This window comes from Brachyistius frenatus, unplaced genomic scaffold, assembly GCF_029030835.1.
Source record: "Brachyistius frenatus isolate BFR_SWC_R1_liver_20210118 unplaced genomic scaffold, ASM2903083v1 Contig_110, whole genome shotgun sequence".
Classification (NCBI taxonomy): domain Eukaryota; kingdom Metazoa; phylum Chordata; class Actinopteri; family Embiotocidae; genus Brachyistius; species Brachyistius frenatus.
The window spans coordinates 140,100-152,500 of record NW_027210709.1 but is presented as its reverse complement, the minus strand read 5'-3'; the positions used below and the strand labels follow the sequence as shown (position 1 = coordinate 152,500).

The 12,401-nt window shown below is 43.4% G+C and overlaps 1 protein-coding gene across 2 annotated transcripts in view; it reads right to left on the bottom strand.

The window, feature by feature from the left end:
* ephb3a (eph receptor B3a) overlaps positions 1-12,401 on the bottom strand; it is a 32,335-nt gene that overhangs the window by 4,136 nt on the left and 15,798 nt on the right. For both annotated transcript variants that reach the window (XM_069712598.1, XM_069712600.1), the window contains exons 6-14: positions 12,241-12,365; positions 8,679-8,835; positions 8,380-8,488; positions 8,023-8,075; positions 7,373-7,495; positions 6,413-6,660; positions 3,083-3,298; positions 2,511-2,660; positions 273-466 (exon numbers count right to left, since the gene is read on the bottom strand). In XM_069712598.1, coding sequence (XP_069568699.1) covers positions 273-466; positions 2,511-2,660; positions 3,083-3,298; positions 6,413-6,660; positions 7,373-7,495; positions 8,023-8,075; positions 8,380-8,488; positions 8,679-8,835; positions 12,241-12,365 — 1,375 coding nt within the window. The remainder of the gene's footprint in view (positions 1-272; positions 467-2,510; positions 2,661-3,082; positions 3,299-6,412; positions 6,661-7,372; positions 7,496-8,022; positions 8,076-8,379; positions 8,489-8,678; positions 8,836-12,240; positions 12,366-12,401) is intronic.

Sequence of the window (12,401 nt, the reverse complement as noted above, 5' to 3'; positions counted from 1 at the left end):
CAACCCATCAATCCCTGGAACTTTCCAAAACCGACAATTTGACAAACTCTCGCTCTTCCCGGAGCTGTTGACGGCGGGAGAGAAAGGACGCAGGGTTTGTACAACCGAGCGCCACACCGCGAACGCTTTCCAATTATCCAACCGCGCCTTAACTCTTTGACACTCAGCTTTTCACCTCTGAACAACAACAACCCTGCCGGTCTCCTTCAGGTCTCCTCGACAGGACGACGCGTCGCACCGGTTTGTACCGACACCTCCTGAACTTGACTCACCCTGAGTAGGTGCTGGTCACCACCTTGAGACTGGCGGCGTTGCGGAGCAGCTTGTCCAGGGTGCTGACGATGCGGGAGAATTTGGGCCTCAGGTTTCTCTCCTTCATCCAGCACTCCAGCATCAGCTGGTGCAGCACCATGGGACAGTCCATGGGAGGGGGCAGCCGGTAGTCCTGCTCCACTGCCGTCATCACCTGAGAGACACACAATCATTCTTAACAAGGTGCTTTGAGTTAAATGCAACCCTTACAGTAAAAACACGTGAATTTCACGTGTGCAAGCAATCATGTGATGACGTAACACATGTGATTGTGCACATGTAAAACATTGCACTTTACTGTTCAGTACAACTTTTATCTACTGGTAGTCTATGCTTTATGTCTATATATTCCAAAATGTAATTTTGCTGCTTTTTTATTTCATGTGTTACAGAAAAAACACATGACTTTCACATTTACAAAAACTTCCATGTCACCACATACACGTGTGATTATGCACATGAAACATGTATTTTGTTGATGGGAAATGTGGTTTTGAAACATTTTGATAGATAGATAGATATATACTTTATTAATCCCTCAGAGGGACATTTTTCTGTTAATGGTGTAAAGTGGGAAGCTCATGTAGATTCCCATGAGAAAACTTTACCACATATTTTCCCCATGATATCATATGTTGGAAACATGTGAAACGTGTGGTTTTTTTGTCTAATCCAATCTAGTCAGGAGTTTTACAGGTATTTGGTCAAAAACCAGAGCATCAGACAAACTAAAAGCCTGAAAATCACTAACGTTGATACAATTCATCCTCTTGGGACTTTGAATATCTGCAGCTCATTTCCTGTCAATCCATCCAGTAGCTGTTATGATATTTTACTCAAAATCAAACCTCGATCACATTAGAGGAGAAGTCAGCCGTTCACCGACATCATTACAAATGAATTCTCTGGAGACTATGAATATTTCTTTGAAAACATTACAGCAATATCCAATGAGCGTAAAGATGTTTTCCTCTGAGCCAAAGAGGTCAGTCAGAGTTGTCGAAAAACGTGAAATACCATGCATACGGATTTACGCTAATTTCCTCTGGAGCCTCTTCAAATTCTTACTACTTTGCTCTGACTCATTTATATTATGTCCATTGTGGAAGTGCGGTACAAAAATACCCAACAGTTTCTGTATTATGGCCCGCTTTAAGCAGTTCCTCAGCCCACATCGTCACGTATTGCAAATCTTTCTTTCACTAGCTTCACACAACTACAAAACCAATATTCTGAACTCCTCTCAAAGTTGTCACTTCAAAAGCCGCCGTGATTGATAGGAGAAACAATAAACGAAGCAAGAACACGTTGACTCATTGATTTGATTTCGCCTAGCAACTGCATTTGCCTCCATAAGCTCTGTATGGGTTTTAACTCCCCACAACAATAAAAAAATTGCCATTTGGGAACAATAAAGCATTTTCTGCTGCACTCCTCTCCTCCTGCTGCTTGTCCTTTGATTTTTATGTCGTGCTTCCAGCCTGCGAATAGCCCTGTTTATATCTCGTATTTGTTGACTCTGTTGCTTATTGAGCGGCGACTGTGGCACAAAGGCTATTGGGAACAATAGAGGGGCCTCTACTTTGATGCTTTCATTACTGCACGTGGGTTTTTGTTGTGAAAGTTATACATACATTACAGGCATTTTTCATTTCGCCTTCCCTTTTTTGCTTTATTGCTATCAGGGTCTCTTTTTGAAGCACAATACAGAGCAGATATTCCTCAGAGAATCAAGTGGAGGTGTACACATTGCTTCAGTACTTTGTTCAGGGAGGAGGAACCAAGAGATTTTTTTTCTCTTGCGAGTTCACTGCTGTAGTTATAATGTCTGCGCGGCGCAGATTGCCTACAGGTAACAACGCCTGTAAAGGAAAAAAAAAAAAAGAAGCCTTTCCCTAGTATTCCTTTGTGGGTGTGAGCAGGGAGGATTTGTAGTATGGATTTGTAGAGGGGTGGGCAGGCTAGGGCTGTAAATAAGGTGGTAAAAACTAGAACACAGGCCCACAGCTGCACCAGCATCTGCAGCGAGGAGATAAAGATGGCAGAGCAGGCCCGGGTCCAACATGTCACGCTGGAAATCAAAGCCACAGCAGCTCAGGGGAGCTCTCAGCCGGCCCTAAACTTAGACGTAAAACTCCATCCGCGTGCATTAGTCCTATTGATGCGTGTTTTCTTACGAGACTGTCGGGCCAACTCACATCCTGGTTGCTCATGTCCCAGTACGGCCTCTCCCCGTAGGACACCACCTCCCACATGACGATGCCGTAACTCCACACGTCACTGGCAGAAGTGAACTTCCTGAAGGCGATGGCCTCTGGCGCCGTCCACCGGATGGGAATCTTCCCTCCCTGCTCACACACGCGCACACACACACGCACACACACACACACACACACACACACACACAAAGAAGGGGGATGGTTTTAACACTCTGAAAGACACTACACTCCTATAGCAACACACAAAGGCAGACAGCGAACACACATGCAGAAAGAGCTAATGCAAATCTCACAGACGGTCTCACACACTAACGTAAATATTGGCACAAATGAACAGTCACACGTGCATCCATATGTACATGTGAAACAAGTCAAGGGGATCAAATTAACAAGCTCAATTAAACATGCAGAGCATACAAACACAGCAGAGGAGCAGAGCAGTGTGAGCGCACGCACACACACGCACTTACACACACACACACACACACACACGCGCACGCACGCATGCACGCACACACACACACACACACACACACACACACTTCACTGACCAGCGAGCTGGTATAAGTGGGGTCGGCGGAAGTGTCGTCCAGGAAGCGCGATAGGCCAAAGTCAGACACCTTGCAGACCAAGTTGCTGTTGACCAGGATATTACGGGCGGCGAGGTCTCGGTGCACGTAGTTCATGTCTGACAGGTACTTCATCCCGGCGGCGATGCCACGCAGCATCCCGACCAGCTGTGTCATCGTGAAGCGCCCGTCGTTCAGCTGTATAAAAAAAAAAAAAAAAAAAAAAAATAAACAGCCAGCGACAGAGCGGGAGGGAGAGAGGGAGGATGAGAGGGAGGATGAGAGCAGAGGAGAAGGCAGTTAATGAACAAGGAGGGAGGAAGAGGAGGGAAAAATTAGAAAGAGGAAAAGATGTGTTGAGGAACAGACGACGGGGAAGGGTGCAGGAGATAAGGGGAGCACCGGAGGGAGCCAATCAGTCACCGAGGCCGCATAAACATGACATCTGTCATAACGCTTCACGGCTGCTCCTGACAGTCACTGACAGCTGACCTTTTCACGCATGCTGTCCACTTAGCTGATTAATTAGAGTCTTTACCGTCACACTAAAGCTATTAAGGCTCGATATCGATGCCGCACAAAAACAGAAAAGAGAGCAGCAACAGTGAAATCAAAACCAGACCTCCGCAGGTATTTTTTTTTCTCTGACTGACTGACGAAATTAGTTGCAGGTACACTAATGTTAACACAAACTGTTTCGGGCGAAGAGCTTGGTTTGCATTTTATGAGCAGTTAAATACTTTTGCAGTAAATGCAAAATTGGCCTGTCAACTAAATTAAAGTGGCATGTTACTGAAAGGTAACTCTCCCCATTTAAAAGCCTTTGAGTTGCAGATTTTTTTTTTAAAACATTTAACAAGCTTTTTAGATGAAAGCTTTCAGGGTTTCATTCGCAGTTTGCTACAAACTCGAGGTCATAATAAATCAGCACTCCCGAGCTGCACAAATCAATGGATTGTCAATATACAATTAAAAAAAATGAATGGAAAATTTCGGCAAAATGTGATGAAAATAGACTGCGAGTTTGTTTTTTCCTCACAACCTGAAAATCTAATACAAGAAGAATCTGCCTGGAAGAAGAAAAAAGATTTTCGACATAATCAATTCCTTCTTTGACTGCACAACGAGGGAGAAAAGAACACAAGACGTGACATGACAAAACCATAAACATTCTGCTTTGTAGTCTGCACACTCCGCTGAAGCCTGACAGCCAAACAAGCCGGGATGGATGGAGGTATAAACAGCCGTGATTCATAGCAGGCCTCAAAAGCCACGGTGGCGTGTATGTATGTTATTTTTGTATATCTGTAAAGCTTCTAAATGTGCATATGCTCTCTCTCTCTGTCTGTGTGTGTGTGTGTGTGTGTGTGTGTGTGTGTGTGTGTGTGTGTGTGTGTGTGTGTGTGTGTGTGTGTGTGTGTGTGTGTGTGTGTGTGTGTGTGTGTGTGTGTGTCCATGTCTCCAGGGGGCTGAGGGGCTCCATGTGGGTGACACACTCCGACAGTTTTTGCATGTGTGTGCGAGTTAACTCTTCAGTTTCCTCGTTAGAGCAGAACTGCGAGTTCCTCTGAGTCAGCGACACTGGCGGGTGATGAGAGCAGAGACCAGGCAGATTTTTGTGTTTTTTTTTCTGTTTTGTAGGACAGCTGGCTGAGAGGAGTGGGTGAGAAGGAGGGAATAAAGCTCAGGCTGGACTATCAGATGTTAGGCTACAACTAATTGTTTTCATTATCCTTTAATCATTTTAGTTTTTAAGTTTGAAAGAAATCAGTCGGCCAGGAAACAGTGAAAATGTCCATTATAATTTACAATAGATGGTTTTCACTTAGACAGGAAACAGTAAGTTGATTGGTTGGTAACAAGACGGGATTAACATGCAACGGAGCGGGAAGTTACAGGGCATCAAACCCACTAAAACAGAGGAAATTGCCAGTTTCAATACCTTAACTTCAACACTGGTTCCTGAACAATAGTTTTTTTTAAATTCCATTTAAAAAGAAACAACAACAACTTAAGTAAAAGAAAATTGCTTTCGTTTTCATGCATTTTAGAGAGGGAGAGTGTAAACAAGGTGATTTTCTGTTACTGCAATTTAGAAATGCCTGAAATAAAAGCTACTGGTTGACACAACAATTGAACAATGTTGCGTAAACAACTCACATCTAGGCTATAGGTAGACGCTATGATTTACCAATGTTCCCTACAAGACTCCCATGCAAGCTTTCACAACACTCTACAATTTGCGGTTTCCTACATGCTTCACATGTAGGCCATTGATGAATGCTACATATTACTAATGCTCCCTGAACCCCTCACATGCTATCAAACGCTTGCTGGCTGCGCAGAGTCCTCTAGTTATTGCAGCACGCCCAACTCACACAGATTTATGGCAAAAAATGTGTATGGAAAGAGTGAAATAAGTTGTTATAAAGTAAGATTTGCATAAATTTAGACACAGTCATTTTATTTACTTGGGTAAGTTTCCCAGTAGAGCCTTTTTATGGTAGATGCTGTGGCTCACTGACGTTGATGAGATTTACTTCTGCATGAACGGCAAAAGTTGTGCGTTTGAAACAGAGATGTATTAGTGTGGATGGAGCAAGTATCAAGCTGTATGTGCGTGTATGGAAGTGTGTCTGAATGACGAAGACATTTTTCAATGCTAGATGGTACAGAAGCAATTCGGTTGGTAGTTCGGTAGCCAGCCGTATTGATAACACCAAACTTTCTGCAGCCTAACACCGCTATTAATACCAGCAGCAGAGCACTGATTCATCACAGCTGCAGTAAGTAGACTTCTTCACAGCGCAGCCATGCAGGAAAACACATTTTATTGAATGTAAATGACATGTAATAGCCTCCACGCTGCTGGAAATGTACCTTGTGACACCTCATTTCTCATCCTGCCTTTGTTCAGTATTTTGTGTGGGTGGTGTGGTCTGAACAGAAAACTCCGATCGGTAATGTATTCTGTGCTTGTACAAAGACTCCAACACGCTGAAGCAAACCTATCCAAAAGGTCTGCATGCGACAGTTTTCCACCAGGAGTTTGTGCACTGGAAAGCCTGTCAGCATCAGTCAGTCACATCAAGCAGAGACAGTATGCCTGTCTCCAGGCGTTATATTACGCATTTAATCTCTATCACTCAGCAAGCGAGCGCCTCGGGGTGTTTTACAGAGAGTAAAACATTACGATAACCCGGAGGTATCGTGAATGACTGTCTGCATGTGTCTTCCTCTCAGTTTTGATACAAACAGAAAGTAATCTTCTCTGTCAGAGGTGTTGCGGCACACACCTCGCACCAAGCTTACCCTGAGGAAGGAATCCAGCGCTCCGTTCTCCATGAATTCGGTGATGATGAGGACGGGGCAGCTTCGCGTCAGGACGCCCTCCAACCGGATCACGTTGGGATGGTCGAACTGACCCATGATTGAGGCCTCGGCGAGGAAGTCCCGCCTCTGGCGCTCGGTGTAGCCGGCTTTCAGGGTCTTGATCGCCACCACCATCTCCCTGCGACCGGCCTGCTTGAGACGCCCGCGACACACCTCGCCGAACTCACCTGGATTGAGAGACGGATGTGGCAGGAGGAGGGAGGAGGGGTGAGGGTGATGGGGGGAGGGTTGAGTGATCAGAGGAAAGAAGAGGAGGAGTGGAGAGGACGAGGGTGTCGGGGGAAAGTGCGGGGAGAGGGAGAGTTACTGGTCGGATTCGGGAGTGAAGGAGCTGATTTGAAAGAGTTGTGGGTCGGCGTCAACTGTGGGAGAGAATAGGAAACGAGTAGAGTAAGGGATGGGAGGTCAGGGGTCAAAAATGTTGGGGAGAGAAGGAGTGACCGGTATCGAACGAAAGTGCAACCTGGGAGTGGTGCAGGGGGACGGAGGACGGGTGAGGTACTTGGGGGTTTTGAATTTGGTGTCTGAGTACGAATGTTTCCGGAGGGGAGAGGAAAGAACAGATAGGAAGGGAGGAAGGTTGAACGAGCAGGAGTATACTGTCATTTGAGGTAAAGTTAGGACACAACATGCCGCTGGAGAGAAAAAAAATTAAAAAAAAATAGGCAGAAGGGGAAAGAGCTACAGAGGAGATTTTCACTTCAATCCTTCCCACCCGCAACTCTCATGCACACTCTGAATCCTAAACCTTTTCTCCCACAGAGGACTCTCTTTCCAGAGCAGACCCCCGGGCTTGATGGCACATTCCTGTTCACATAAATGATTAATAAACGTGAATTATTTTCTGCCCTCTTGGCCAAAAACAGCAGCGTTGTTTACCTGCACCGATGACTTCCTCTATTTTCACGCAAGAGATGTCTATCTCTTTGGCGAACTCATGGACGGCGTCGTTGGGGTCCTCGTAGGTGAAAGGGTCGATGTAGACTTTGACCCCCGGAGAAACTGAAAGGAAAAAGTCATGGAGAAATTAGCATCTTTTAATTTATGTTTGATTGGATGTATCTGTTAGAAGATTTACATACATCTACGGCTGAGCAATATGATGGAAATCAATATCCATCAATCATTAACAAAGAAAATTGTTAAATAATTTGAAATTCCAATCCATCCCTATTAAGTTTGGTTTTGGTACTGGACTAAAAAGCAGCAACAAAGGAAATGGAGAGGCTTTCTGCAAACTGACATTTCACCAGCGGAAGACCTCGTGGGTAAAAAATATTGCATTAACAAAACTGTGTGGAAAGCCTCTTCTTTTCTAACGCTGAATTATTCCCCTGCTGCTAATGTATCTACTTTATATTTTTCTCCTCGCGGATCTGTGTGGCCGAACTTTCTGTGTGTGAACCGGGAAATGTTTTTCTGACTCAGACAGGTGATTGGATAATTGATTGAATCAGTTGGTTAACTGTACTGGCATGACCAAAAGAGCACAGAGGAGGTATTTTCCAAGCTACAACACATAAGCTTACTGTATTGCTGAAGCTTCTCAGTGTACTCCAGCTCTGACCCGCTGCGCTGCTTCCTGTAAACAAGCAGCACATGAACAAAGTCACATTCACATGATTAGTCTCGGTCCTTCCCAGGTACAGCGAGTCAGACTAATATCTAACCACGCTATCAGATCTAACCGCAGACCAGTGAAGAAACTCAGAGCGGCTCGGATTTCTTTCTCTCTCAGAGCTCCTTCTTTTTTTTTTAGAGCGAACGAAAGTACACACCTTCTGAAAGCATGTTAAAATTTAATGAGCCCCTTTGTTCGAAGTCTAACTAACAAAACAAAACATGTAGTTGTGCTGTCGGTGATAAAAAAAAAATCAAACACTTACTTAAGGCAGACAACAGCGATCACCACCATGGCAACAATGACCACCAGACCCGCGGACGCCGAGCCGATGATGAGAGGCAGCTGGTCCTGCACCGACTTCTGAGGGTCACCTGGACCACATAACGCACGCAGACGAATGAATAAATAACAGCAGAGATTAAAGGGGGGGCTCGTACTGCATGTGTAATGGCTACCAATTAAGGCGCCCATAAAAACTATTAAGCCTGAACCCTCATTAAGAAAACTGTGGCAGCAGATCATCAAGAACAGACTGTGAAGCAGGAGAGCATTTGTCCGTACTGTGCAGGCTGGTGCTGAAGTCCATGGGGTTGCTGTAGCGTCCGTATCCGGCGACCGTGCGAGCTCGGACCTGCACCACGTAGGGTGTGGCGGCCCTCAGGCCCTCCACCTTGGCTGAGCTGTGCTGGGCTGTGACGGTGTGAGACATCGCCTGGCCCTGGAGGAAAACAAAGGACCACTTAGTGCTACAGAGTCACGTGTGTTTTCATGATTTTCAGACGGCAGGGATCCATTTTCTGTTTGTTAAACAGCATTATAAAGCAATTGCAACAATGCAACAAGAAGAGCTGATAATCTGGAATTCATTATTCAAGGTTTTGTCGCTGCAGCTTCCTTTAATCTGTTGACAAGCGGTTTGTGATTGCTGATAAGATAAAAAACAAAAAAACAAAAAAACAAAAGGTATTTTTGCACCACTGTTACACTTCATGTTAATTTATCATCATCCTGTAACTGTCACTTGTGGCCACACAGGTTGGTGTTTAATAGAAGCTTAAATTCAGACTATAAGGTCCTCCCAAAAATACAGCTGAAGCTGTATTCATAAGAAATAAAACAAACCTTTTTTCATTACTCATCAATCACTTCACGAGGTACACCTGTTTAACTCCTCGTTAGAGCAAATATCGAATCAGCCAATCAGGGACTTAATGCATTTAGGCATGTAGACACGCGCTGCGTTCAAATGGAACTCAAAGTGGATATCGTAATGCAGGAAATGCAAAGGCACAGTTTTAAAAGAGGAGGCCGTCAGCATTTTCTTCAGACGTCGGCTATTATCCAAGTGATGAAGACAAACTGTACACAAGTCAAATTAGAACGTATTCGCTTCGCATCCAACGAAACGTGAACTTCCGAGGCCTCTGCCGTTCCCATCAATGTCAGCAAACACGTCTCAACTCCTGAACTAATGTGAAAATTTAGAAATTGAAGCCTGCTACCCAGCTATCTTGTTGACCGCAACCTGCTTTAAGAAATGAGTGCGGAGCGAGCGAGAGAGATAGAGATAGAGAGAGCAGCGACGTGTTGATCAGAGCAGAGAAGAAATTAACAGTAAGATTGTCAAGTGGCAGCAAATATCCAGCACAGGTTTTAGTTTGTCCCTGAATAAACATTGCAGTACTGTAGTGTATAGTATACTATGATAATGTAATTATACTTAGAGTTGTCTGTATTAATAACAATATATGCTGTGCACTAGGCAAGAGCTGCTTTGCTTTACTGTTGAAGTGGAGTGCATTATACTGAAAGGTGTTTATAATATTCTGCTCGTCTCATGAATGTAAATGACGGGCTAAAATGTTAAAAAGCGAAATATTATGCAGTCTAGTTCAATACCACTGCAAACCTACGACCTCAATAATAAACATTTAATTAAAGTAATATCTTTCTGACAGTGTAAAACAAAACTGAAAATTGTTATCTTTGTAAAGAAAAATAATTACTAAATTACAAATGACAACAATTTCATGTCTGGCCTGAATGTAAATGCTTAAGCACTTTTGAAATGTCTTGTTTCTGACTTTCTCTTTCCTCCACAGCTGGACCGATATGAAGACCGCTGACGAGCATGTGAGACGCCTTCACGTATCCCAGTTTTCACAAAAGACACAGGAACATCATGCACTGAACTGAACACAGACTGAGCACCCTAAATTGAGGAATATTATGGATGATATCTGATTGCAAATGATGTTGGGGCCAAGCATTCAGGTTTTGCTTTTTACTCATCACCTACTTGTATTGAAATGCTGATTTATAAAAAAAAAAAACCTGCTAATGTTGAATTCAATTGTTTGACAAAGAAAACAGAATTGTATTGTACTAGCATGTTGTTAATGTGCTTCAATATAAAAATGCATATGGTTCTTTTTTTCCTCTCTTTTATAATATGGATGACGTAGGTGAGGGCCTCCGACCAAACTGTGACTCATCAGTCTACGACCAAGGAGGACCCAGCAGACGTGTCGATTGTGATGGAGGGTAGCCAAGTGCTGAACGGGTTTTGAAACCAAACCAACACATGCATGCTGCTGATAAGACCGACCTACGCCCTCAACCATGAGTACTCCAAGAAGCTTTCGATCCCGGGTTTGTTTATATATTTTAGTCTTAGTTCTTGTGCACACACAAACTAATTTGAAGTGTTCGAGACCCTCGGTTTCTGCTGAATTAAGAGAGTCCTTTTGTAACCTTTGCTAAATAAAAAGTAATTGACAAGATCAACTCCCGTGTCTGACATTTGTTTTTTTATAAGTAAAGCTTACCTTTTCTGAATAGCTCGTTTAATTAGTCGTACTGATTTATTATTGATAATATATTGAGTTTATATTACTCCCTTTTTTTTTAAAGTAATCAGTTGTGTAATGTATTATTGACAAATATTAAGTAGACTTTACCTAATTTCCTTTAGTGTGTCATAGCTGTTAAATGTAGGTATTTTTTACTCAAAACAAGGGGTGAAATCTACCCAAACAAACTGAGTGCAAATTGTTACCTCACTTTTATTGAGTATATTCTATAGGTTTCTTTTTACAGTGTAGATATTGCAACGGGACACTGAGTTTATGGCTCTTCTGTATTTGCGCTGTTGTAATAATAGCTTTTGGCATTTTCCCTTATTAAACTTGTCACTTACAAAGTAACGTGACAGTAAAAAGTTAAAGGCAGTATTCTTAAGAGAACATCTGCACAGCATGGAAAACATGAAATGCAGCAGTAAATATAAATCACATATTAATTTGAATACATCTTCCTGCAGTTCAAAGTGGACACACAGTAGCTGAGTTTATACAGAAGTATATTCATTCATTCGTCATTCGTTTGTTCTTCAAATAAGTTCAGTTCAATAAGCGACTGGTACGAACAAGCTACTCTACGATCAGTTTGTGGGGTGTTGTAATAAAGATTTATTCATACGTGTTATGAACTTCTGAGCGTCCTTCATTTTAAAATGCAGGGTCATCCGACGTGCAGCTGAATCTGACTCGACTTGTGTCACACACCAATGTGAAGTCATTCAGCAATAATTGAATACATGCAAATCACTTTGTGTACATGAATGGACTGATTCCTCCATTTGCGTCACGATCACCGAGATGGAGGTTTGAACGATGGAGAGATGATGTTGCTGTGAAATATTCGTGAAATTCTCCCCAGCAGGCTTAGAAATGGTCGGCAGTGTTTTTGTGTCCGAGAATATCATGAACCTGTAACTAAAGCTGATCTTACCAGAGCCAGACGCAGACCCTTTCATTCTATTAATGTAGTGCTAGGGGGGTTTAAAGGGCTAAAGGTTTAATCATTAGAGGTTATAAAATGGCCATATTATATCTGCAGGACTGTCCAAGGGAATTTGATCAATACCGATGACGCAGTATGGGCATAAGAAGTTGCTGAGTCTGGCCAGCCCACACACACACACACACACACACACACACGTCACATTTAAATATTAAATCAGCATCCATAATAAAGCTTGTCTCTGTACGAGGCTGGAGAAGAGTCCATACGGCTGGTACTGTGACCTACATTGGGAAATGGAGACAAAATCACAGCTTACCCTCTCATGGTATTTAATCTCGTAGTCCAGGATGACCCCATTGGGTTTTTCTGGAGGCAGCCACGACAGGCTGAGAGTGTCCGAGGTAGAGCGCATCAGATGGACAGTGGGCACGGCTGAAGGTGCTGTGGGTGGACATCAGAGAGGACAGTCTATTATTA